The sequence below is a fragment of the Rhipicephalus microplus genome, unplaced genomic scaffold, assembly GCF_043290135.1.
Source record: "Rhipicephalus microplus isolate Deutch F79 unplaced genomic scaffold, USDA_Rmic scaffold_15, whole genome shotgun sequence".
In the NCBI taxonomy this organism is placed as follows: Eukaryota; Metazoa; Arthropoda; class Arachnida; order Ixodida; family Ixodidae; genus Rhipicephalus; species Rhipicephalus microplus.
Window position 1 is genome coordinate 1,779,419 of NW_027464588.1, and position 27,565 is coordinate 1,806,983.

Below are 27,565 nucleotides of genomic sequence, written 5' to 3' on the forward strand. Positions count from 1 at the left end.
ATATTTATCAATATGCCAACGCCTTCGCTGCTGCCGCTGACCAACCTATTACCGCGCCACAAAGTTTGCATCGGCGTTCTGAGACAATCAACGCTGTCGAGGTCGAAGGTGTTGAATTTGCTTACTTTAAAAGCTTCAATAATATCGAGGATGACTGGAACTTGACAGTGCGCTAGAAGCAAGACCAGTTTATGGTAGGCTTGTGCGAATAGTGCGTTTTAGGCTTGAAGCGGCTAGTGACTTTGGTCGACTAATGTTGAATCGAATTCGAATAGTACAGTCAAATCACGATAATTCGAACTCGAAGGGGTCGGAGAATTTGTTCGAATTAAAAGAAGTTCGAATTATTGAAAGCTAAGTAAACGAAGGGCTACCATGCAGTGGCACATGTGCATTGAGCTAACACATGAGGGGGAAATTTCAGAAGACTTACATTTATTCACAAATCACAGGACTTTTGTCATTAATTGAAGTAATCGGTGATGCACATCTGCACACGTTTGCCTTGCAGCAAGTCAATCGATTTTGCACATAGCTTGCAAAGCATTCCTACTCCGACTTCAGCATTCTCCTGGCAAGAGAAGTTGCGCGCGGCAATGTCCAACACTGACACACTCTCAAGACGACGACAACGACTGCATCAGCGTCTCTCTGCTACTACCCTCTGCGCCGGAGCCGCAGCATAGCCATCACGTGACGAGAAAGGAGGAGCGTCTCCACAAGGAAAGAAGCAGATCAACATTTGAAAGAAAACCAACACTCCACAACACCTTTTATTTTTTTTCGCTCTTTTGGCACCCGTTTTTGAAAGGAGAAGGGTTACGTGGCAGGAACGGGGAAGGGGGAAGCGTAGCACTGACGCATGAGAGAGAACCAGACTTCACGACAGATTTTTTTTTTCTCTCTCTCTTTGCGCGTGGCGTTGGAAAGAGAAGAGTCTTTACATGGCAGGGGCGGAAAAGGGAGAACCGTGCACAAGCGCGTCGCAAATCTGCATTTGAGAGCGAGCAAACATTCCACCGCAGCCTTTTCTTTTTTTTTTCCTTTCCTTCACGCTCAGCGCTGAAGTGTCGGAGGTGCCGCAACGGGATTGGGCGGGGTGCTGAGAGCATTTTCGGAGGGCGGTATGTTCGAATTAACTGTCAAAAGTGCTTGTGCATTCGAATTACCGGGCGTTTTCACCCGTTGAAATACACATAGCTTTGATGGGACCTCATCGTGAGTTTGAATTGACCGGAAGTTCGAATTAAGCATGTTCGAATTAATGAGATTCGACTGTATATATGACACATAAAGAAAAGTGAGAATATTTATCATGACCTATCAAACCTGCACAATATATTTTTTTAATTGAAAAATGGCCTCTATGCAAATGCCTTTCTTTTTCATTCAAAGGAAGTCAAAACAACTTTGAGTAGTAGCAGGATTTGACTTCCAGTAGAATGCAAGTGATAACCTTTCAAATACGTATCATACTAAAATTTATTATACTTTAAGTATATAAGTGCGCATAACAAGCTTTTAAGCTTTAAAAAATGGTAAATTGATCTGAGCATAATTTGTTTACTTAAATGGACCTTCCATCATTTTTTCAAGTAGCCATGGAATGCGTTCACTGAAAAAGCTTATCACCTCATGAATTCACCGATGCAAAAATGTTTAGAATCCATCAAGTATAAGCGGAGTCGCAAAGATTTGTCACATGCTGCCATTGCATTCTCTCTTCAAGTCCCAACGAAAGCGCTGGAAGCTAAGCAGGAAGGAATGGCACGGAAGAGGAAAATATGTAACGCAAGCCCTGACCTTGAGCACTTTCTCTCTCTCTCTCTCTTTGTTTTGCTTCGAATACGTGGCTTGTTAGTGCAATCGTGCACATACACGTGGACATGTCATGGCCTCCCGCGGTGGCCCCAGTAACGACCAAGCGTTCATTCGCAATTCAGCCAATGGCTGATACAATGGCTGTGACGAGTGATTTTTGAGCTTGTGACGTCATTTGCAGAGAGAAAAGAGCAATTTTTAGCTGACTTTGGATATTTATTGTGAATTGCAGGCCACGCGCTGCGCTATTATATTAGGCTCGCGTGTTCTCGGTAGCCTCGACTACTGATAGGCAGCATTTTCTGACCATGCTCAAAAAGTGTTGCACAGCCCCTTTAAAGTTACCGTATTCACTCAGTTCTACCGCGCCCTCGATTGTAACGTGCACCCGATTTCCACGTCGAAAAAAAAAAAGTAAGACATCGATTGCAACGCGCACCCGTTTTTCTCGCTGACCCGCACGATCACACCACTCGAAAAAACGACTCCTTTCGGGAGCGCCTTCCATTTAAATATGAGGTACGGGGAAGCTTGTGCCCATCTGACGTGTAACAAAGCTTTCCGTCACGATAGTTTTACCGTGGACCGATGTCAGCACGCGAACTTGCTTCGCGCCCTTCTTTTCGACGGTTGTGGTGCCAGGCATGTCGAAGTAAAGAGGCGTCTGATGGGCATTCCCGATTTGCCCAAGCAGGTAGCCGTTGTTGCGCCGCAAGTTTAGGACGAACCTCTGAAAACTGTGAAGCTTTTCATCGTACTCCTCCGCAAAACTTTTCGCATATGCATGTTCCCCTTCGGAGGGAAAAGCCTTTCCTCTAAATAAAGTTAGTTAGCCAGCACCTGCTGCTCGCTTTAAACTGGCTCCGCATTAGACCTTTTTCTAAGGCTAATTGCATACCCCGCACTTGGAGCAGTTCTGTCGTCACGTGCCACTTTGCCGCTCGCTGCTCAAGCACATACTTGTCGAGCAGCAATTCAATTTGCGGAAACCGACCCTGCTGTGGTCCACTGAAGCATTTGCGTGAAGCTTTGCTATCGACAATATTCTGTTTATGTTTCCGCCAGTCCCGCGCGCACGCTTAGGGAACTCCGAACGACCGCTAAGCGGCCCGATTTTCGTTCTGCACACGTGATGACTTTCCTTTTAAAAGTGGCATCGTGGTTCACTCGAGTTTTTGGGGTCAACCCTTCCATGCCGTCGATGCTAATGCACTGCAAGATGACGAACTCCTCAGCACACACACGAAGTGCCGCACATGGGAAACACATAGGCAGAAATGGCCGACGCGCCATGCCGACGCACGTAGGGGGCGGCCATTTTGGAAATGCCGATGGCAATAGAATGATCGTATTCATTTTTTGTTTCGTACTCAATTCAAACGCGCATGCGATTTATGAACTCGCTAAACCGGAAAAAAGGTGCGCGTTAGATTCGAGTAATTACGGTAATAGGGCTTTGCAGCAGAGCGGATTTTCCCTGCAGAAGTGCTTTCATAGCTTACCACTTCTACACTGCAGTGAAACCACCTTTAAAGTGGGTTACATGCGAAGTAATATACATTTATTCGCTCATTGCGAATACTTTGAAATTTTCAATAATTTAAATTCGTATCAAAGCAAATTCGAATACCCTACTATTCATTCGAATATTCACACAAGCCTTGTTTATGAACTGTTTTCATGCGAAATACAGTGAATAACCAGCAGTTCACACCTTGTTCATTGTAATGCGAGCGAATCATTATGTTAGCGCTTGCAACTATTTCCGCAGCCTGAAATGCTTTAATTTAGGCCTTAAATACGCATACAGTTAAACCGCTTTGTAAAAGGCATGCTCCGAGCAGCATTTGTTGTCTTTTATATGAGATGTCTCTGATAAGTAGGGTGCCTCGTATGCATTCGCTTATCAGCCCGTATTTTACTGTAGGCACACTGATGTCTCTTACACTCATTTGTCTCTTATAAAGGAATTCGACTGAATTTCGCATTTCAAATTATCGATATATCGAACTATTTCGTGATCCCCTTCGAGTTCGACATACGTAGAATTGACTGTATTCACAAGGCCCATTTTGTGCCGTAAGGCTACTGGTTTGTTTTTTAATACTCAAATAAGCACTCAAATATTTTTAAATGTCTCGTACATGTTGTCTTACTAACAACTTTTACAAAAAGCCAATTAAAATTTGTATAGGAATGAACGACAGCAAGTGATAAAAAAACGAAAGCTAGGAAAAAGCAGCTCAAAGAAGATGAAGCTAAAACTAAGCAAACAAAACTTAGAAGGAAGCTGGTTTATTTTTCAGTTGAGAAATGCAGCCTGGTGGCTATCTTCAGCTCCCATCCGTTTTTTTTTTTTTCACGGCAATGCCAATTTGGCGATACTGGGCCAAGGGAAAGCTGCAGATTTACATTTTCTACAACAAATATTTTTGACGACAGCATGCTAGTAAACTGTTTTCTTTTTCTTAGATTCTACCGCTTGTTTTGATTTAACATTTCCCCATGATATAACACATGGTCTGAGGATTGTAGAAAAAGTTAATTGAAAAATTGAACATGCTGACCAAATTTACCATTAACACGTCCCTTTTTGAATGGGTGTCTGTCTTCCTTTGCTGTCCAGTAAGCCAACATTAAGCAATCTGTTGCCAAAGAAATAACTGCAATGCCTGCATTGGGCCACTGTTAATAGCAAGGAAATCATGCAATCTGATCTAGTTGTACTCACTCACATTTCCATTCATACACTATACAGTTAAACTTCAATATAATAAACTCAGATATAAAATATCAGTTATAACGAAGTAAACGAAGAATAGTCTAGCAATATAGTGTTAGGAATATACTTTATAAAGAAGTTGCAGTTATAAGGTCTGTTCGATTTGCCTTGCGCTGCGTGAACCAGTTCCTGGCAGTTCAGATGGCAGCGCAGCAAGAGCTATACTCATGCAGCACCAAGTCAGCACGTGCATGCTGTTATGCCTGCAAGTCCACGCCGAACGTCCATGCCTCTGAAAAAGGCGATCTGCGTCAAGGCCAGCACGCGAGCCCGCCTGACGCGAACAACTTAACGGCGTCATCACGCGGCGGCGCCTTTCTGTCGCGCGACGCACAGCGAGCCAGCATTGTTGCAGCAATAGGCGCCTACCTGTCTGGCGAGTCTTATGCAATGCGGGGCGACGTCACTTGTCTTTGGGTGCAGCCACGTGCAGCGGCTCCGGATTCGATGAGAATTATGCGGCCCAGCGGTGACCCAATTGGAGGATTCTGACCTCACGGCCAGCTGCGCTTCTGGTTGGACATTTGGTTACTCAAAGAATCCACCCGGTGCATATAAAAAAAGCCCTGCGGCATGTCGCGAGCAGTAGACCTATGTGTCAGAGAAGAGAGCTCGGCTCTTCGAGTTTCTAAACTGTTGGCCCCAGTGCCAAATTTGTAACGCCTCTGTATCTATGCTGTACATAAACCTTGTTTAACTCACCGTCATCTCGTTTGCTCGTCTATCAGCTCTGCGCAGAAACAGTCGCGAGCTGGGAAACCTACGCTACCAAACGGCTGGTGACCTTCCCGGCGGAGTTCGAAGCAGTGGCGCCTTCGGGACTGTATTGGCGTCGCCGTCTTTCGTAACAGTGGTGGCAGCGGCGAGGTTCGTGGTGCTGTTTGTAATGACGTCGGAGGCGCACTTCGCAACAACGCGTAGCGCGACACTAGCTCCACATTGAAACGAACGTCAAAGTGCAAGTAGTGCAGCCAGTGTACCGCTGGTAGCGTGCCAACCATGTTTCTCACTTGTTCATTGTGCGTTTGCGTGTGTTTGAAAGCATTGGTGTGCAAGCTAGCCAATTTTGTTAAAAAAAAAAAAAAACATGGATTCCGTCGCAACAAGTGCAGCCATTGTGCAAAATTTTATAAAACTGATAAGAGCTTGACGAGATACATCGTTGCCGTTACTGTGCTCGTATTGACTAGGTTGCAATGGGGGGGGGGGGGGGGGGGGGGGGTTAAACGTGCCTGCTGGTTCCAAGCGGAGTGTGAGCATTAACTGTACTGACCTTGCGTGTCACTCTGAAGTAGTAGCCCAGATCCCTGCTTGTCTCCAGCTTTATGGTCTTGGCAGCTTCCAGGCCGAGGTCTTTCGCAGCCTGTGAGAGAAGTGAAAAGACGGTGACAACCTGTGAACTTCTCTAGCACACAAATTTCAAACGAGCATCAACATAACGATAAACAACTCTGTCAGGTGATTCCTCGACAATCATAGCCGATCTGCAATAACTATTAAATATTGTTGTAGCACTAGTTGGTAATTCATTATATTGTAGGTAAATTTAGGGGCATGCACAAAAAATTAAGAAAAACGAGGAAAAGTATGCACATCCTGTGGCACATGCTGCCGCATGTGTATGTGAACCACAGTTTACAGACATGCAGGTTTTTTTATTTTGTTTATTTATACAATACTGCAGACCCTATTTGGGTCCAAGCAGGAGGAAAAATAAGATGTACACTGAAGAAATACGAAAAACATAATCAATGAAAACAACGTCAGAAAGAAATAACAGAAGTAAGAACACATTGCATGCGCATAAACATTTGCCTATACCCCCCCAAGACACTTGAAATACAAACAAAAAAAAAAGAATTGAAATACAAAAAAAGGTACACTAAAAATAAGAAATGAAAGATTAATCAACATGACAATGGCGAACATCAAGTAGATATATGTTCAATGGAATCTGTGCTTATTAGTCGTGATAAATGCAGATTATTCCAATCGTTTATGGTGCGTGGAAAGAAAGAATATTTGAAAAGGTTAGTTCCGGTCTTATATGGTGTTAAAGAAAAAAGGTTAGTTCTGGTCTTATATGGTGTTAAAGAAAAGGTTCTCGTAAGAAGCATGAAATCATCTGCATGTCTGTCATTAGAAGCATACTTTAAAGATAGAAAAAAATAAGGATAGTTATGTTAGCGAGCTGTCCGTACCCTTGTATCAAAAGAAAATATCTTTTTATGAGATAACATCCCATTACAGAGGTCAGCAACAGACTTTTCCCTTTCCTCATTATAGGTTCCTCAGATTGCAAGCAAGCACGCTCGGCATGCTCCAGAGGGGGTCTTGCCCCTCTAGAGGCCTTTCGAGCATGCTTCATCTAGAAATTGATCCACTTTGTCCAGATTGTGGTGAATACTGTTCTCTAAGTCACACGCTCTGGCAGTGCCCTGCGTCACAGGACTTCAAAAGAGAAGAAGCTTGGACAACGACAATTACAGATCCCAGGTAAGACGTCCAGCTTCAGGCTGTACAGAGGGCCTGTGAACGAGCGGACAGGCATGGCCTCTCTGCTCCAACATGGTACTAGCCAACTGCTGGGTAGAGACCTACCTAATTGGCCCGCTGCCTCACCTTTCAGAACCAAAACAAGGTTGTCTGTCTGTCTGTCGAGATACGGTGTTAAGGGTTCTAGCTGGTTTACCTGTTTTCATGTTTTTATAATTTTTTTAACTTTGTTGGGTGGTGGTTGGTTCTGGTATCCCTTGTTGAATCTTTGCACATGTGCACATTTGTTGATTCTTGCTTTTGCACTCCGTAATACCTACATTGACTGCATCATTCCTTTCGCATTTCATGTGTAGAGATACATGCCGGCACGTTCAAACATGTATAGCATTCCGGATGTAATAATAGTCAACAAGCGGTGACGCATTTTATTTTTCTTCATTTGCAGCTCTCATGGCACCAACGAGCAGCGGGCGACAGACAACACATAGCGCCCTCGACCGGTTCGACATGCACACTTTTCCCATAGTGCTTCGCACGCCTGTGGGGAGGATGGTTCTAAGATTGCTTGAAAATGGTCTATTAATGCTGCTTTAAACTTGAAATTTCAGCAGGAAGTCTGTAAGATCAGATGCCGAAGATTTTTAGCCTCCTAAATTGCAGGCATTTTATACATCGACGAGTATGAGACAGATTTAGAACTCGGGACTTTAAGGGAGCACACCCTTGTCTATCACATCAGTTGGGCATCTACAGAAGTTGAAAGAGGAGGAGAGGTTGAAGAAATAGCACCATTACCTTTCACAAGGAGAGAGTTGCTGACATCATTAAATCATGTGCCTAAATACAATTCAGCCTCTGCATTGCCTCATTCTTGATATGACAACTATGAAACACACTCCCGCCGGCGCTTCATCCACTTAGCGAAAAGAAACACTTTCATGTTGCTATGACATAAAAGTATGCCTAAGAATTCTCTCCAACTTGTTCTCCTGCAATTTCCCTTCAAAGTATAAAAAAAATTTCTGAGAAACATTTTAAAAATATTCGATTCGGTTCACACCCTTACTTTACTAATCGCATTCGCTTTGCGCCCAAAGTTTTCCTTTTTGAACAGCCCTATTTTATTTTAATCTTTCAATTATTTGGTCACGGACAAGAACGTGACTTTTAGCTCACAACAAACAATGCCCACACAGGATTTTCTGCCAAATGTGCTTTTTTAACAATATTGTATTAAAATGAAAGCCTTGCTTGTGTATATAATGACATTTCAACTGTCCTCTGACACACATGGGCCCCTTTACATGACGTCCACCCGTAAAAGCTTTCCTGCTGGATGCAAGGCGACTTCCACAAAATAGTAGTTCATAACTGCTAACCCATGCACTTTTGCATTTCCGCATTCCGCACCTACCTTTCTGAGGTAGCCTTCGCATTCACTTTTCACTTTCTCCAACTCTTCGTGAAGCGCTGCAAAATGGCACATGTAGAATCAAACACCACTGCACTCTACACTGCTTCAACGTAGTAACATAGTAATCATTTTCACAATCCAATATAATGGTCAGCAGGTGTGAAAATTGGGGACAGGTGCAGGAACTCACAAAGAGCCGGTTCTCTTCAGGCTTCGAAATGAATATTTGTGACGGAAAGCTTGCTAACTTGACAGTATTCGAAATTAATGTAATGCCAAGCATTTTGTAGCACAACAGGAACAATTGTATTGCAACAACTACGGCTGCACAACACGTCCCCACATAAAAAGCAGGGGTGGAAGTAGACTTCAGTGTTTTAGACCATGTTCAGGGAGCAGGAATAATGCTGTTTTGGAGCAGCTTTGTTGGTGCCACTATTTTTGCGGGGAAACCATGGCGATAACAGCAATGACAGCCCCCTGAACGAACCGAGTTACGTGATCTAACTCCACTGAACATGAATGCGGCAACGCGCTTGGTGTAGCCAACGCTCAGTGCTTCTCAAGTGACATTAATTACCCGCAATATTTAGCAGTTTACACTTCCTATCGACAATTATTTTTCTACTGTCGGCTATGCTCCGATAGTGGGAAAGCTACACTGCTAACCTATGGTCTGCGGTCGCTGGCTTGCAGACATGTGGAAGGCGCCTAAGCAACAAACCCTCAAGAGCTGCTTTCGCCACACTTGCATCATACTGGATGTGCTCGCTGCCGGTGTTTCAATTCCAGCCGGGACAACCTTTGAGGGCTTAGCCGACTCTATCAAAGACCATGAGCTGTGTGCGGAATTGACAGATGACAAAATCATTTGTCAAGTTGCGAAGGATCCCAACAACTTTGACAATAAGATCGAAGAGGCAGCGTCTAGAAAGCCATGAGCTCAGAGTTGACGCATGCACTGACACTGTCCTCGGTTTACAGCAACAACATGAAGTTAGCTGAAATTAAGGCAGACATCATCACGGACAAAAGTAACACTCTGCAAACGAAAATATGCAACTTTTTTTTTGCCCCTAAATGTTTACAAATGCATTAGCGCCGGCTACATCACATCTTTTTCTTTTCTTAATTTCTTTTTTTTATTTAAATATAAAATACTTTTTCATCATCATCACCATCATCATCAGCCTGACTACGTCCACTACAGGACAAAGGCCTCTCCCATGTTCCGCCAGTTAATCCGGTCCTGTGCTTGCTGCTGCCAATTTATACCCGCAAACTTCTTAATCTCATCTGCCCACCTAACCTTCTGTCTCCCCCTAACCCGCTTCCCTTCTCTGGGAATCCAGTTAGTTACCCTTAATGACCAGCGGTTATTCTGTCTACGCGCTACATGCCCGGCCCATGTCCATTTCCTCTTCTTTATTTCAACTATGATGTCCTTAACCCCCGTTTGTCCCCTAATCCACTCTGCTCTCTTCTTGTCTCTTAAGGTTACACTTACCATTTTTCTTTCCATTGCTCGCTGCGTCGTCCTCAATTTAAGCTGAACCCTCTTTGTAAATCTCCAGGTTTCTGCTCCGTAGCTAAGTACCGGCAAGATACAGCTGTTATATACCTTCCTCTTGAGGGATAGTGGCAATCTACCTGTCATAATTTGAGAGTGCTTGCCGAATGTGCTCCACCCCATTCTTATTCTTCTAGTTACTTCAATCTCGTGGTTAGGCTCTGCGGTTATTACCTGCCCTAAGTAGACATAGTCTTTTACAACTTCAAGTGCACTATTACCTATCTCGAAGCGCTGCTCCTTTCCGAGGTTGTTGTACATTACTTTCGTTTTCTGCAGATTAATTTTAAGACCCACTTTTCTGCTCTCCTTGTCTAACTCCGTAATCATGAGTTGCAATTCGTCCCCTGAGTTACTCAGCCATGCAATGTCATCGGCGAAGCGCAGGTTACTAAGGTATTCTCCATTAACTCTTATCCCTAACTGTTCCCATTCTAGGCTTCTGAAAACCTCCTGTAAACACGCAGTAAATAGCATTGGGGAGATTGTGTCCCCCTGCCTTACACCCTTCTTGATTGGTATTCTGTTGCTTTCTTTATGAAGCACTATGGTAGCATGCATTTGCTGAATCGCAATGAGAATCTTGTACTACAAAATGACCTCCTCCATCAGCGAAAAATGCCTATTACTCTGTTTTCACGCCGCCTCTGCTGACGCGTTTTTCGCAACTGCTCACCCGCGTGCAGAGGTGCAAGTAAGGTGTTCTCACTTGCATATGTTTTTTCGGACTGACACATTTTTCAGGTGTTTTCGCGGCCTCCTGAGAGTCCAGAAAACTGGACGTTGACTGTATCTTATGAGACAAGGCAACAAGCTCAGACTAACCTTTGAGCTCGTCGTCAAACTCCGGCTTCACCAGATAGTCCCCTTGCTCTATAGCTTCAAAGTCCAGAGTGGTTTCCACCATCTCTAAAAACTTACTGAAATCTGCCTCCAGGGCCTGAACAACAAAAAGAGCCCTACGGTCAGGTCCAACAGTCTTTTTCTTTCATACAATGCACGCAGTGCCAACCAGAAAACCTTAAAGTTGACTTAATTCTAGCAGTCACAGCAATGTAAGGCGTAAAGGAAGGAACAGCAGGCAAAAACATCTAATTAAAATGTAATTATACTCTGGGGTTTAATGTACTCCAAAATTTTGTCTGCATAATCAGATTCAAGTATAAATGCGACTTAATGCTACATATCAAAGTCGAGGTAGCCAATTGTCCCATGCATTGTGACTCTCTTGATGCAACATTATTATTTTTTTTTGCTTATGTTTTTGAACACTGTGACAAGTGTTGGAAGGTACTCATTAGCATTTACTTTGACTTTCTAAAGATATCTAAGCACAAGTGTTCTGACCAGACAGAACGAACAAAGGTGAAATACTTATAGTAAGCAAAAAGTACAAATTTACAGGATTCACTGCATAATGCAGATTCAATTAAGCAGCTTAAGATAGGATGTCAACCAAATACTTGCAATTTGTCAAATTGACCAAGAGTACAAACTATTAATTTGAACTGTCTTCAGTCTACTGTATTTCTGCCAAATATAAAGGATGCCATCAAAGCAATCTGAAATGACTAGTTTTTCCGCACAATAGTAAATTTGATCGTATCGCCCAATCCAAGCAAAAACACAGCAACAGTAAGCTCAAAATTTTCTTTAAAACTAACAAGGTTAGCAAAACAGTTTGGACCATTGTTCAAGGCATCACTCTGTCGCTAGTCCAGAAAAAAAAAAAGCCCTTGCCTTAATTGGCGTAGCAAAAATGGCACCAAGAAGCGGTGATTTGTGCGACTCTGATGCCTTGGTCAAAGCCTCCCGCAATTTAGGCAGAACTTGCAGGCATTGATACATCTTGTAAAGTTCCTGAAAAGAATGAAAGAGAAAAATTGGGCACAAGGGTAATAAAAGAATACCAACCAGATTAGATAGATTCCAAGATAATGTAAGCAAGAACTACAAATAAAAGTGTTAGCAAAACATTAATTAGAATTATTAGACGAGGAGGTCAAGGCATGTATAGGGGATGTTGTTTATAGTTTTATGCAGATGTGAAGAAAGTAAAGGTGATGAAAACATGACAACTTTCAGCTCACACGGACTGAATCTGCAACCTTCGAATAACGCATACATAGCTCTACTAACCGAACGACAGTGGCGGTCACCTGCCCGACCACTTGATGAGGTATATATATGTGCATTAAAAGAGCCCTGAAACACTGTTTTATATAACCATGTAATGGATTCACTAACTGAGCTTATTGGCTCATGAATTCATTGCTGCAAAAAATGTTAAGAATTCGTTTAGTACGAACAGAGTTAGAAAGATTTGTTGCACGCTGCAATAGCACTCTCTCTTCTTTCGTCCCGACGAAAGCTCTGGAAGCTAAGCAGGTAGGGATGGCATGGGCAACGATATCACGTCACATGCACCTCGTGATTTTAAGCACTCTTTTTTTTTTTTTCGAATATGCGGCTTTTTTTAGTGCGACAGCACACACAGGCGTGAACAAGTCGCGGCCTCCCGCGCCGATCTCTGTAATGACCAAGCGTGTCATCTTCAAATCAGCCAATAACTGATACAAGGCCTTTTACGAGTGATTTTCGAGCGTCTTTTGTCATTTGTCGAGAGAACAGAAAGCAATTTTTAGCTGACTCTGATAATTTATTGTGAATTCTAGGCTGCATGCCGCATTATAATATTTGGCTCATGTGATCTCGGGAACCACTACTACCGATTGACAGTGGTGTCTGAGCATGCTCACAAAGTGTTGCAGGGCCCTTTTAAATGTGGAAGAGTTGCCGCTAGTAGTTGCGACATTGAGTAAACAAGCAAAAATTGTCTGGTTAGCAATCACCAAACAAAGTTGCTTAGTAGAAGTCATTTTTCCATCTTTCCAGTTATGAGTTATAGAATCCCTCACATCAAAAGTTTTGTGACTTTTTTACTGTAAATTGAACCTTTGTGTCTCGTAATCACCAATCGTAAATACTCTAAAAGAATGGCTCTCAAATCGGGGTCCCCAAAGCGATTTTTGAGTGCCTGCAAACCTATCCACGAGGCAGAAGAGAGGGGCACTTTTTATTTAGAGGAACACTATGTCCTGTGGCATCAGACCCTTTTGATTTTTTATATGCTTCCCCACATAACACTTTTATCACGGTGACGCTAACTTATGTTTTCTCTTTTCCATAAGACAGCTCCAAAGCTTTTGTTGCAGTTTTGTATGGTACATGCAGAGCATGCTTTTTTTCTGGATTGCATATTTGAAGGACTAATATAGCTAGAAACAAGCTGAGCGCGGCTGCAGGCCACAAAACTTTAATGGCAAGCTGATGAGATTGAACTGGCATGGCAATTTAGTTGGACTATTCTTTGGCAGGGATTAAAAAAAAAAAATTCACGCCATCTTCCCAAAAGAAAGCCTGATGGGATGCAAAGTAGCGGCGTTGCACACAGGTGATGTGCGGTGCTGTGTTGAGCGCTCGAAGATTCGCGAGCAGCGGTTGCGCAGGCGGAGCGAGCGCTCGCTACTGCGACAGGTGTTGCGGACGAACCGACGGGGCGACAGCTGCGGGCACTGCGGCGAGGGTGCAGCAGGTGAGGGAGATAGTGATGTAAGCGCACACTGCAAGGGGAGCATGACGTTAACGCGCAGCTGCGGAGTGACCTACTTGGCACCGCTTCAACACCAGCGGCGAGGGGAGCACGTTGTGGCGCATTCGTACGGATGCACGTAGGGACAGCGTTACACAGGCTGGTCAGAGCTGCTTTGCATATAAAACAACCTATTTCAAACTGTAGAAATATCAGCCATCTTGCGGACACTGCAGAATCAGGGCGTCGATGAAATATATATAAACATCCTGGAAGAAATCTACAGGGGATCAACTGCTACTATAGTGCTTCATAAAGAGAGCAATAAAATACCAATCAAGAAGGGTGTAAGGCAGGGGAACACAGTCTCCTCAATGCTATTCATCGCAGGCTTACAGGAGGTTTTCAGCAGCCTAGAATGGGAAAAGTTAGGGATAAGAGTAAATGGACCTTAGTAACCTGCGCTTTGCCGATGACATTGCATTGCTGAGTAACTCAGGCGACGAATTGCAACTCATGATTACGGAATTAGTCAAGGACCGTAGAAAGGTGAGTCTTAAAATTAATCTGCAGAAAATGAAAGTAATGTACAACCTCGGAAGAGAGCAGCGCTTCGAGATAGAAAATAGTGCACTTCAAGTTGTAAAAGACTATGTCTACTTAGGGAAGGTAATAATCGCGGAGCCGAACCACGAGATTGAAGTAACTAGAAAGAATAAGAATGGGGTCGAGAACATTTGGCAAGCACTCTCAAATTATGACAGGTAGATTGCCACTATCCCTCAAGAGGAAGGTACATAACAGCTGTATCTTGCCGGTACTTAGCTACGGAGAAGAAATCTGGAGACTTACAAAGAGGGTTCAGCTTGAATTGAGGACGACATAGCGAGCAATGGAAAGAAAAATGATAGGTGTAGCCTTAATAGACAAGAAGAGAGCAGAGTAGATTAGGGAACAAACGGGGGTTAAGGATATCATAGTTGAAATCAAGAACAGAAAATGGACGTGGGCCGGGCATGTAGCGCATAGACAGGATAACCGCTGGTCATTAAGGGTAACCAACTGGATTCCCAGAGAAGGCAAGCGAGCTAGTGGGAAACAGAAGGTTAGGTGGGCAGATGAGATTAAGAAGTTTGCGGGTATAAATTGGCAGCAGCAAGCACAGGACCGGGTTAACTGACGGAACATGGGAGAGGCCTTTGTCCTGCAGTGGACGTAGTCAGGCTGATGATGCTGATGATTTCACACTGCCTGTGCTGAGTTGTGCAACCGCTGGTGTTGTGTAATCACACCTGTGTTGACTAGGCTTGTGGGAATAGTGAATTTTTGATTCAAACCAAATAATAATTTTGGTCAAATAATTTCAAATTGAATTGGGATAGTATATATGATATATAAATAAAAATAGACACATTCATCATGACCTAACCTGCACAATATTTTTTTAGAAATGAAATAAGGCCTCTGTGCCAATGCCTTTTTTTTTTTTTTTTCAGAGGAAGTTGAAACAACCTTTAGAAGTGCTAGCAGGATTTGACTTTTGGTAAATGCAAGTGATAACCTGTCAAATACATAACAAATTAATATTTATTATACTTGGAGCATATAAGCCGGCATAACAAGCTTTTAAGCTTTAAAAAATCGTGAATCGATTTGAAGGTAAGATGCTCATTTAAAGGGGGCCCTGCCACAGTTTCTCAAATAGCCATGGAATGAATTTAATAAAGAAGCTTATTGCCGCACGAATTCACCGCCGAAACAATATTTAGAATCCGTCCAGTACAAGCGGAGTTGCAAAGATTGGTCACATGCTGCCATTGCATTCTCTCTTCTTGTCCAAAGGAAAGCGCTGGAAGCTAAGCATGGAGGAATGGCACCCCTAAACTGCTGTGAAACCACCTTTACAGGGGATTACATGCTGACTAATATACATCTATTCATTCATCGCGAATACTTCGAATACTACTCTACTATTCATTGGAATATTTGAAGCATTTGAATATTCGCACAAGCCTAGCGTTGAAATTTCCTGTACGTGCTGCTGGATGAAGCTAGGCCCCCACTATGCCCGTCTTCTGCAGCTAAACTGGTGTGGCCACGCTGATCATGTGACCAGTGTCTCACCGACCAATCACTCCTTTTACTCACTATTTGAAAAAGCCCGTAATAAATATTGACAGCAACACTCTCTCGCCAGTCTCATCTGAAACCTGTTTGCGTGTCGCCTCTCTGCACTGCCTCCCGTCACTAGGCCCCTTCGTTGGCTTGCCGCGGGGTATGCGCGCTCCCTGCAATTGCAAGAGCCTGTTCAGTAAAATTAGCAGACCATGGCTTTAAACATAAAGATTCTTTTTGCACAGTAACATGCATACCTGGTGGTGGTGGTCTGCTGCATGCAAACGAAACTGTGCTGCTAGCTATTCCCTAATGATACAGGTGACGTAATGATCAGTATCTGCACATGCCAGAATAACATCACATTTCTCCATTTTTAGGAGGCTAGGATGATACTACTGGCAAATTTTACATCACAGGTCGATCTGGCAGAGCCAGGACAATGTTCAGAAAAAGCATGTTTCACCAAATGAGACGATGGAGTACGGAACCAAAACCTCATTCTTGGTATTATTTATATGCCATTGTTTACCTCAGAAATTGCTTCTCAGATGTGCAACACACTTTAAGTGCATCAATGCAAACTTTTGAACGAAGAGTGGAACAGGAAGTGAATTTTTCTCACAACATGTGCGGTACAGACTTATGCTTCATGGCATCACGTAACTGCATTTTGCGGTGGCCCAATAGCCACTAGGGTTCAAATTTTTTTTATCAATCTCATGACTTTAGGCAGAATGCTTATACAGTCGAACCCCATTACAATAAAACTGAAGGGGCGTAAAAAAAATTTTGTTGAAGTGAAAATTTCGTTGTAGTAAAATCGAAAAAAGTATAGATGATTTGAGCTAGCAAAACAAAGGAACATTTATTCTCATAATTTTAAATATGTCTGCTGCTTCCTATTTTTTCCCAGCAGCGTCACGACACGATTCTCACCCATGCATAGCGAGACCATGGTAAAAAGCACGCTGAAAGACGCCTAAAACCGCTTTCATGAACGAACCAAACAGTTGCATTAACACGTTAACATCAGCAGCTGTCCGCCATCAAAAGTATCCGACAACGCCGAGATGGAGACAGGGTACGATGGAGCGGTGACTTTTGAATTATTCTATGCCATTCTTATCATCTATCACTCGCGGCTAGCCGATTTTGTTGATAATGCAAATGAACAGCCGCTCTGATTAGTTACCACACTGGCCAAGCGCGAACATAATGATAAGCATCTGCACCACAGAACACCTATAGGTGGCACCCAGCATCTGCGAGAAGGAAACCATGAACTGAGCGACTGAGCTTCAGCTTCGGATTGTCTACGGCTCAAAAGCAAGCCCCAGTGGCAAAACAAAAACAGGACGGTCCCATTGTCATCGTTATTGAGCAAGGGCAGGGCCCATGCTTGCTGAACAGCGGCAGTTTCTGGTGGTGCCAACGCGTGTTTTAGACTGGATTGACGAGCCTGAAAATGCATTGAAATGTTAAAAATTGGGTTTACTGCATAGAAATAAGTATCTGAGCCTAGAATTGAATCGTAAAATTCTGTTGAAGCAGGACGATCGAAGAAAAAGTGTTCATTGTGGCGACAACATTTATGCATTGACTCCTATTGACTTCTGAAGGGGAATCCTGAATTTTTCGTTGTAGCGGAAATTTCGTTGAAGCACGTTCGTTGTAGCCAAGATTTACTATACTTGCAAAGATATCAGATATAGCATTTTTGGTCAAAACATACATTTCAAAACTTATCGGTGTTCACGTGTGCAAAGCAGCATTGATGTATTTAGAAAGCGTTCTCATTTTTGTTAAAATGTTTCCACTGAAGTACAGTGGACTCCTCTTAAACGAAATTCGAAGGGGCAAGAAAATTTGTTCCATTTATGAGAAGTTTCATTTAAGCAAAGCCCACAACAAAATGATAAGCATTGAAATCCAAAAAAGCATCGTTCCGCAGATGCACCCAGCAGCTGCGTGAAGGAAACCATGAACTAAGCAAGTGAGCTTCAGCTTCGAATCGTCTGCGGCTGTACAGTAAACCCAATTTTAACATTTTGATGCATTTTCAGAAACTGAAAATACATCGTTGAAGTCTAAAATATGCATTGGCACCACCAGAAACTACTGCTGTTCAGCAAGCACGGGCACCGCCATTTCTCGATAGCGATGGCAAAGAGGCTGCCCTCTTTTTGGCACAGCAGGGCAGTCTCATTGCCATCGCTATCGAGCAATGGCCGCGCCTATGCTTGCTTAGCATGGAGGAAGGAAAAACTAAGGAAAGGCCCTATCCTATCCAACTGCATTGGGAGAAGTGTGGCGGAAGTGACGCCAAACTTATGGAGCAAACGAACCGATATGGGGCAAACAAAACAGCAGACCCTCCGCGGCGTGCTCTCAGCGCTGTTTTGCTTATATAGTCCCGGCGTTAACTTGACGCGTATCGTATGGTTTGCATGCAGTAAAATGTTGCGAGCACACCTTTCCCAGACTGTTCGAGCTTGGCAGGCCAGAGCGCGGCGAGCTGAAATACTTCGTGGAGCGTTTTTGTGCAACGGCACAGAAAGCACCGGTACGTGTCAGAATGAAAATCATTCAGCCCCTGCATCATTGTATTCGCACTCACCGGGAAGCGACTTATGCGTTCTGCTCGCCGCAAGGCCTTTTTTCTTCTCTCTTTCTTTCTTAGCCATATTTCCTGATCTACAGGCCGATTAGCAGTTCTTTGCTCATATATAGTGTCAGTGTGGCAATGCATGATTTTGAGAGCTTGCTTCCTAGCTATTCCATGCAACATCAGCCTAGTACTTGACGTACTTCCCGTCAATAAAAAGGCATCACTGTATTGTATATGCGATCGTGCACGTAAAGTGTGTAATTCCAGTGCGCACACAACTAACACGCAGCGAGCGTATACCGTAAAATGCATACACAGTTAGTCCGGTAACAAGAAAAGTTTAGTGTCCTTCCGTATGAAGGACAAAACTTCTAAAAACACGACACAATGCCTACAACAGTAAAAACGAAAGTTAGCGTGTGTTCTCAGTTGACACAATGAGTACGAACCAACGGAGCGTACAGCTGAGAGCTCTGGATGCAAATGTTATCAACAGTGAAGCGAACATGCGTGAAAAGTGCCACGAAGTACATAGGGCGGTGCAGGCGATTCCCACAGAGTATACATTACAGCTGGGCATCGCACAGCTTTTCTAAAAATAAACACGCAAAAGAAGCAGCACTCGTGGGTTAACTTGCTGCCAGCAGAAAACACCGCTTCCAAAGCAGCTGCGGTGGCTGGTCGCCGGAAATCGCGAAGTGCTTATCTGCTTCTCCGCCAGGAGGTAGTGCGGATGTTTGCGATGTGGCGGCTTCACGAATATAACGTCATGGCCTCTCCTATATTTTTCCTTCCTCCATGTTGCTTAGCATCAGCGGTTTCTCGTGGTAGTGTGGCTAGAATGGAGAGGTGTGAAAAACGAGCCGTGTTTCCCTTGCCGAGCTGTGCCGCGGTGCGCGAGATCTTCGCTAGGCCGTGATTTGGCATAGCAATCGGAGGCGCTGCTGCTAGCGCAGCGGAGACGGCTGCAGACGGTGTGTACGCCAAGGGAGGCTGCTGGTCACGCGGGTGCAGATCGTGCGCTCAAAATTTTTCCCTTTTTTGTGCGCTCATGCACGCAAAGAGAGGTTAGCAAAATGGGAGCGCACCATCGCAAGGGCAAACAAAGCACTCCAGGAAACTTCCATCGTCTGCAAAATACATTTCGACGCATGGTAAATGTTTTGAATTTATTTAAGGGCAGAAAATACTTGTATGTATGTGTGGAAGGCATCGGCAAGTGGAGATATTGAACGCTTGGTGGCGCTCTTAAATGTTCAGTCATAGCTTTTTGATAAACACATTTATTTACCTGAAAATTGTGTCTTCTCACTTGGTTCTTAGATTCAGCCTGCGAGAATTCGTGCATATTGTGGAAGGACAGGAAGAATTCAGCGTGACAAGACTAGTTTAAAGGATGATGCGGTACGCCCCTTATTCCCAAACCTGCCAAAATATATATCGGAGAGTTTGCCTAGAGAAGGAAAAAGACGAAATGCTGCTTCATCGGACTACGTACCAGCAAAGAAGTGTCCCGATAGCCCTAGCATGTTAGAGGATTGCCCGAATTACTCAATGAGCTGCCAAGGCAGGCGACTAGAGATGGGGCTCTAAGGCGACTTCTGTATCCGTCAGTCTCTGTAAAACCAGGTGGAAACTATAGAAGCCAAGTTGACACATGTGTTTAGCACAGTGCATGCGCCTGCATTCGAATTTAGTAGCCAGTCTTCTACTATCTCTAAGCAGTTTCCGGAGATTGGCTGCATTGAACATTGCAAAGAGCTGAACAAAGCAGTGGCCAAATTATTTTGCGTGACGAGAGTTCTTTTTTTTTTTTTTTTGAAGGGTCCAAACCAAGCAAAAAGCGAGGAAAAAGTCAAGCGATTGAAACCCTGTGTCACGTAAAAGATGTCTGTTAGTGACTTACTGTAAGAAATTTTGTTGCAGCCATGAAACTAAGTGTTGTCTCAGTTTCTAAACATGTTTCAGAATACTGCCTCAAGTGTAATACAAATCCAGCATTGAGAAAATGGCAATGCGAAACTGTACTCGGTAAGTGGCACTGTCTAGGCAGATTTAGCAACAGACGTTGTCACAATCTATCGTGGGTTAGCACAAGGTATAATGTTGAAAAACTAACATCATCAAAGATACCACGCTCCGCTAGAGCAAGCTTTTTTTAACTTCGTTAAGACGCAGTAAAATATAGAAAATAAAATCGTTTTGGTTTCATTGAGCGTATATACAGTAATGCTGTCAGAATGACGATCCATCAAAAACTTCACTTTAATGGAATGTTCATTCAGCGAAAGATGCGTGTATTCATAATTGGTGAAATTGCTGTTTGATATTTACTTTGACAAAACCCTTCTTCTGGCCCAAAACTCGAAACGACCATTGCAGGTGCATTGCAACGAAGAAAGCTGGCAGCACCTCCGACTACAGCGCCACCGCTGCAGGCTCGCGAGCGCGAGCCACCTCGAAGCGGCCGGTTTTCACACCTTCCACTTCTAGCCGCCCTACAGGAAGTGTCAACGCATGTTTTGGACTTCGTCGACGTATTTTCAGGTTCTGAAAATGCATCAAAATGTTAAATATTGGGTTTACTGTATAGCAATAAATATCTGAGCCTGGAATCGCATTGTGAAATTTCGATGAAGTTGGATGGCAGAAGAAAAAAAAGAATTGGCCCGAATCCACATGTTACACTGTAAATGTCGTCGAAAGACGATAGTCTTGTGTCTGGAAAAAGTGAACAAAATGTTTATTTAGTGTTCTGCGCAAGAAAATCGGTGAATGGTATTCTGAAGGCGCTGCGTTAGGGTGCCTCGAGCGTGTAACGGAGGCAAACAAGCACATCTAGGCACGTTAAACACGAGAGCCATCTGGCAGTTATCTTCGAAAGTGAAGGCATGCACGACCGCGGAGAAAGATGCGCGCCAGTCACGGAGGTGATAAGGTGTAGAATGGAAAGCGACGGGCAGGTGCCACCACTGTGCCGTTGTAGCAAAGCCTTGGAAGCACCTTCTTGAGCATCGCGTTGCACTGTCAGCGCAGCACGTTAAAGGCTACAGTCCTAAGAGTGTTTTGTGTGTGTCCTCTTCTAGTAAAAAGGCAGACATACAAAACATAGACATGTTGTTATGGCGCCTCACATATGCACAATATTTGCTTTTTTAATTGACAATCGCACAACTATGAACACTAAACCTTGAGCAATATTGGTGGCCGCTGCGGATGGGGTTAGTCGTTCGGTGCCGTTTGAGGTATCATTAGGGCGGACAAACAGACAAATGTACACAGACCGACCAAAATTTTTCTGTCGAAGGTCTTTAAAAGGTCTATCGTCTTTAAAAGTGTTCGTTGAGGCGACAATATTTATGCATTGACTCCTATGGGCTGCTGACGGGGAAGCGTGAATTTTGCGTTGTAGCAGGAATTTCTGTAAAGCGGCGTTCGTTGTAGTAGGGTTAAACTGTAATTGCTTTTTAATTGAGAATGGCACAAGTATGAACACTGAATCTTGAGCAACATTTGTGGGCGCTGCGGATAGGGTCGGCCGTTTCAAGTACCCGGTGCCATTAAGAGTGGATAAACAGACAAATTCACAGACAGATCAAAATTTTCCCGTCGAAGGTCCCCAAGAAAGACTGTCGTCTTTAAGTGTCCCAGCTAGAACCCCAGCAAGGAAGCACACAGCAGCCGTACCTGCAGGGAGATTCGCTGTTTGTGGAGTTTACGTGACAGCCTCAAGAGGTCTGGGAACTGTCGCAGCATCTGCTCGTGAAGGCTTTGTCGCAGCTCCCAGTCGTCCACAAGCAGAGACACAAGGTCCAGACGCTCCTCTGAAAGAAAGAGTACACAACGCTGTTCGCACAGAAAATACAGTAAAACCTCATTGACATGCACCTGCTAGGAATGTGGAATGACAATGATCTAAATGATAGTACAGTGGACTGCCATTAAACGAAACTCGGTTAAACAGATAATTCGCATAAACGAAACTATCTAAGCACATTTGGTTGGTCTCCTATATTGTGATGTAACAGTAAAGGCAACCTTTATTAGGCCCGGAAGACACGATGAAGAGACCACGCCCAAGGCACAGAACTCAGACAAGCCAAGTCCCCACAGCAGAAGAAGATGACGACCACTCATGATGATGAATATTTGTAAAGATAGATGATGTGCTTAATGAATGCCTACACTAACTTCCCCCCCCACGTGAAAGCGGTCATCCTGACCGCAGTTCTTGGCCGCATTTTAAAGCGAAGATGAACGCCGTATGAAAGGCTTCATGCGGGATACGTGGACTATTTCTGCTGCCCTGTAGCGGCGGTCCGTCGGAAGAAGAACGGGTGCCACGCGATAATTCACAGGAGACGTTTGCTCCAAGACAGTGTAAGGGCCAATAAAACGTAATTGAAACTTCTCGCACAGTCCGGGAGTGCGAATGGGTGTAAGAAGGAGGACTTCGTCGCCAGGGCTGAAAGACACGGCACGATGGGAGGCATCATATTCAAGCTTGCGATCCTGTTGCTTGGCTTCAGTGTTGACGCGAGCCAGGTGGCGGCAATGAAGTAGACGAGACACGTATTCTTCACTTGAAGATGAACATAGTTTGACAGGCGCAGAGAAGAACGAAACATCGAGGAAAGAAGAAGGGAAGCGACCGTGGACAAGGTAGAATGGCGAGTAACCGGTTGTGCGCTGTACAGATGTATTATACGCAAAAGTGACAAATGGCAAAATGGTGTCCCAGTTTCTGTGGTCGGGTTCGATATACATCGCAATCATGTCTGACAGTGTACGATGGAAGCGCTCAGTCAGACCGTTCGTCTGAGGATGGTAACTGGAGCTTGTTTTGTGTGTAGTGCCGGCTGCCTTGAGCACTTCTTCGACGAGTGCTGAAAGAAATACTCTTCCACGGTCGCTCAGGATTACACGAGGAGCTCCGTGTCGAAGGATTATTGCTCGAAGGATGAAGTCGGCCACTTCCGAAGCTGATGCAGAAGGCACGGGAGCTGTTTCGGCGTAGCGGGTCAGGTGGTCGACAGCTGTAACTATCCAACGATTGCCCGTGACAGTCATAGGAAGCAGACCATACAGGTCAATGCCAACTACCTCGAATGGTTGCAGGGGACACGGGAGCGGTTGTAATTGTCCACTTCGAGTTGATGTAGGTAGCTTGCGACGCTGACAAAGGGCGCATTAGGCAACGTAATTCGCGACACAGGTGGACAAGCCCAACCAGTAGTAGTGACATCTTATGCGGTCATACGTTTTCTGGAAGCCCATGTGTCCAGCAGACATGTCGTCGTGATATGTCTTGAGGACTTGAGCCCGAAGAGAGCGAGGTAGAACGGGCACCCAGCGTTGACCATCAGGGTAGTAGATATGACGGTACAGGACGTGGTTGTTGAGCTTGAATTGCGTCAGCTGTCGGCGAAGACGGGCGTTAGGGGGCCGGCAAGTACCGTCAAGACGGTCCATGATGCGGCGACAGTAAGGGTCAGCATGTTGGTGAGATAAGAACAAACCACACTCGCTTGGAGAAGTTGGGTCCAAAGTAGTTAATGACGAAACATGTAGGGAAGAGACGGCCGAAAGCTTCTCGTGTGCAGCAGTGGCGGGTTTGTTAAGCGGCTCCGAAGAGAGCGGGCAACGCGAAAGGGCGTCGGCGTCTTGATGCTTGTTTCCCGACTTGTATGTGATAGTGAAGTCGTATTCTTGTAAGCGAAGAATCCAGCGACCAAGGCGGCCGGACAAGTTCTTGATTGTCGAGAGCCAGCACAAGGCGTGATGGTCCGTAACCACAGTAAAGTGGCGGCCGTGGAGATAAGGTCGAAACTTTTGTATCGACCATACGACCGCTAGGCACTCCTGTTCGGTGATGGTATAATTCTTTTCAGCAGGGGTCAGTGCACGGCTCGCGTATGCGACGACTTTCTCACGTGAAGATTTGTCTCGCTGTAGAAGAATTCCACCAATGCCTCGACCACTAGCGTCTGTATACAGGAGCGTAGGCGCGGTTTCGTCGAAATGGCAGAGGACTGGTTCGGATGTGAGTGCACACTTCAGTTGGGCAAACGCCGCTTCACATTCAGGAGACCACACAAAGGCGACGCCTGATCCGAGCGAGCAACTTGTGCAATGGTGAAGCTATTGAGGCGAAGTCTCGAATGAATCAGCGAAAATAAGAAGCGAGGCCGAGGAAACTGCGCAAATCTTTGGCTTTTTCAGGACGCGGGAAGTGTTGGACAGCGGAAATCTTGTCAGGATCGGGACGAATACCGTCCTTGCTTACGATGTGGCCTAACACTTTAATCGTCTTGCTCGCAAAACGGCACTTCTTGGTGTTCAGCTGAAGGCCTGCGTTTGCAAGGCACGTAAGAACTTCGTCCAGTCGTTGCAAGTGCTGAGGGAAGGTTGACGAGAAAATAACGATATCGTCTAAATAGCACAAGCAAGTCTTCCACTTCAAGCCTTGTAAAACTGTGTCGATCATCCGCTCGAATGTTGCTGGAGCATTGCAAAGGCCGAATGGCATGACGTTGAATTCATACAGCCCATCTGGTGTTGAAAACGCTGTCTTTTCTTTGTCATCCTCGTGCATGGGTATTTGCCAGTAACCTGAACGCAGGTCTAGGCTTGAAAAGTACTCAGCACCTTGCAGTGAATCCAAAGCATCGTCTATGCGCGGCATGGGGTAAACATCCTTGTGGGTAATCTTATTAAGTGCTCTGTAGTCCACGCAAAACCGCACGGAGCCATCTTTTTTCCTTACTAAAACAACAGGGGATGACCAAGGACTCGCGGAGGGACGTATAATGTTCCGTTGCAGCATATCGGCTACATTTTGTTCAATGATTTCACGCTCGGATGAAGAGACGCGATATGGTCGACGGCGTACGATGGAAGTGCCATCGGTCTGGATACGATGCCTAATAATGGACGTCTGTCCCAGAGATGAGGAATGGGCATCAAACAATCTCCTATGCTTTTGTAGCAAGGCAAGCAACTCATCTGTCTGTGAAGAGGTCAGTTCTGGACTAATAGTCGCAGCAAGAACAGAAACGCTTGATGAACGTCCAATAGAAGGAAGGTCAGAACACGCTGGCATAAGAGAGACAACAGAGACAGGTTGAGATTCAGAAACGCAAGCCATTGTGGTGCCTTTAGGAATGAGAACTTTCTCAGAAGTCTGGTTTGTAGTGTAGAGAAGTCCGGAGCCATTGTGGAATCGCGCTAGACCTGAAGCAAAGGCTATACCTCTTGCGAGACAGCGTGCAGATGGTTGGACAAACACGTCACCAGAGTCGATCACATTAGAAGTGATGGCAACTATCCGCTGATGACCAGGTGGTAGCTCGGTCTCTTCAGCAGCGAGCAAGCGAACGGGCTTGTCATCCGCATACAGGGCATAGTCAGTTTCCATCATATGAACAACATTTTCTTTACAGCAGATGGAAGCGTTCGCCGTAGACAGAAAATCCCAGCCTAATATAATCTGGTGGGCACACGAATTCAGCACAGCAAATTGTACAAAATGAAGAATACCAGCGATGAAAACACGAGCGGTGCCCATAGCGGCAGGTCTAATGGCGTCCCCTTGAGCAGCGTGCAGTGTAGGTCCATCATAAGGGGTGGTGAATTTTCGTAGACGTGAGCACAAAGAACGATCAATCACAGACAAAGAGGCACCAGTGTCTATTAAAGCGTCCACGTACACACCTTCTATTAAAACAGCTATCGTATTATATGGACGCACTGGAGGAATTTCTGTCTTTTCGTTCGATGCAGCTTTTCCTCCAAAAGCTGCAGAGGTTAGTTTTCCGGGCGTTGGTTGGTGAATTGCGAGACAGGTCGCAATGGAGACGTGGAACGGCGGAGGGGTGAGGGTGAGCGGCGTCTAGTAGAGCGGTAGGAACTTGTTGGCTCAGATGTCGCAGTTGGAGACGGTGAGCGGCGTAGCGGCGGATCATAAGGACGACGTTGGAAAGCGTACCAGCTTGTCCCATCATCCCGTCCGTAGGTGTCGAGTCCACGACGCTCGTCCTGCTGACGCTTCCGACAGACGCGTGCAATGTGGCCCCGATAGCCGCAGTAATAACAGATCGGACGATGCGGCCGACACGGTGGGTGAAAGGGCTGGCTAGTCACACTCGGAGTTAACGAAGCCAGCGGGACAGGCGTCGAGTGTGCGGGCATCGGTTGTACCACGGGTGGTGAGCCAGCGAGGACTTGTGCGTACGTTGCTTGGAGTCGAGGTACTGGAGTGTCTACAAACGCTGGCCTGGTCATGGACGCCAAATCCTCTTTGATAACATCCCGCAAAACATTGTTGGAGGGGGGAGGTGGACTCGGTGTCATTGAGAGGCCGAAAGATTGTAGCTCTTCCCGTATAAGCGCCCGGATCATGGCACGCAATGAGGCATCAGTCGTGGTAGTGGTTTCAGAGCTGTCCGGCGGTAACCGTTGGGATTCAAGTTCTTCCAGGCGTTGGCACGTGGCAACAACGTCAGCGACCATAGTCGGGTTCTGAATGACCAAGGCATTGAACGCGACCGTGCCTATCCCTTTTAGTAGATGACGAACTCTCTCTGATTCAGACATGGACGTGCTGAAACGGTGACAGAGAGCAAGCACATCCTCTATGTACCATGTGTAGGACTCACCGCATTGTTGCTTGCGAGAATCCAGTGTCTTCTTCGCGAGAGCTGAACGAACCGCCGGGGTGCCGAAAATTTGGCGAAGCTGTTGCTTGAAACGCGTCCAGTCCGTAATGTCCGTTTCATGATTGAAAAACCATGTTTTCGCTACGCCCGTGAGGTAGAATGAAACACGGCGAAGCTTGGTAGGATCATCCCAGTTGTTAGTGGAACTCGCTCGATTGAACTGGTCCAACCAATCTTCCACATCTTCACCTCGAAGTCCGGCGAACGTGGGCGGCTCACGCTGGTGCGCGGTGATAATCCACGATGGATAGGCCGTGGTAGCCGGGGCCGTGGAGGTAGACGCAGAAGCGCCGGTTGGCTCGTCCTGAGGCATGTTACCGGACACCTGGTACAAACGACGACCTGAGCGCAGCTCCAGGAGGCAGATCGGGCTCGGAGAGGACGGAAGATCGTAGAGCACACTCCACCACTTGTGATGTAACAGTAAAGGCAACCTTTATTAGG

At 45.2% G+C, this 27,565-nt stretch overlaps 1 protein-coding gene across 2 annotated transcripts in view; it reads right to left on the minus strand.

The window, feature by feature from the left end:
- The window catches only part of LOC119185177 (DNA mismatch repair protein Msh2), a 157,354-nt gene that overhangs the window by 80,906 nt on the left and 48,883 nt on the right, over nt 1-27,565 (minus strand). For both annotated transcript variants that reach the window (XM_075883121.1, XM_075883120.1), the window contains exons 13-17: nt 22,092-22,228; nt 11,827-11,946; nt 10,912-11,026; nt 8,517-8,572; nt 5,877-5,966 (exon numbers count right to left, since the gene is read on the minus strand). In XM_075883121.1, coding sequence (XP_075739236.1) covers nt 5,877-5,966; nt 8,517-8,572; nt 10,912-11,026; nt 11,827-11,946; nt 22,092-22,228 — 518 coding nt within the window. The remainder of the gene's footprint in view (nt 1-5,876; nt 5,967-8,516; nt 8,573-10,911; nt 11,027-11,826; nt 11,947-22,091; nt 22,229-27,565) is intronic.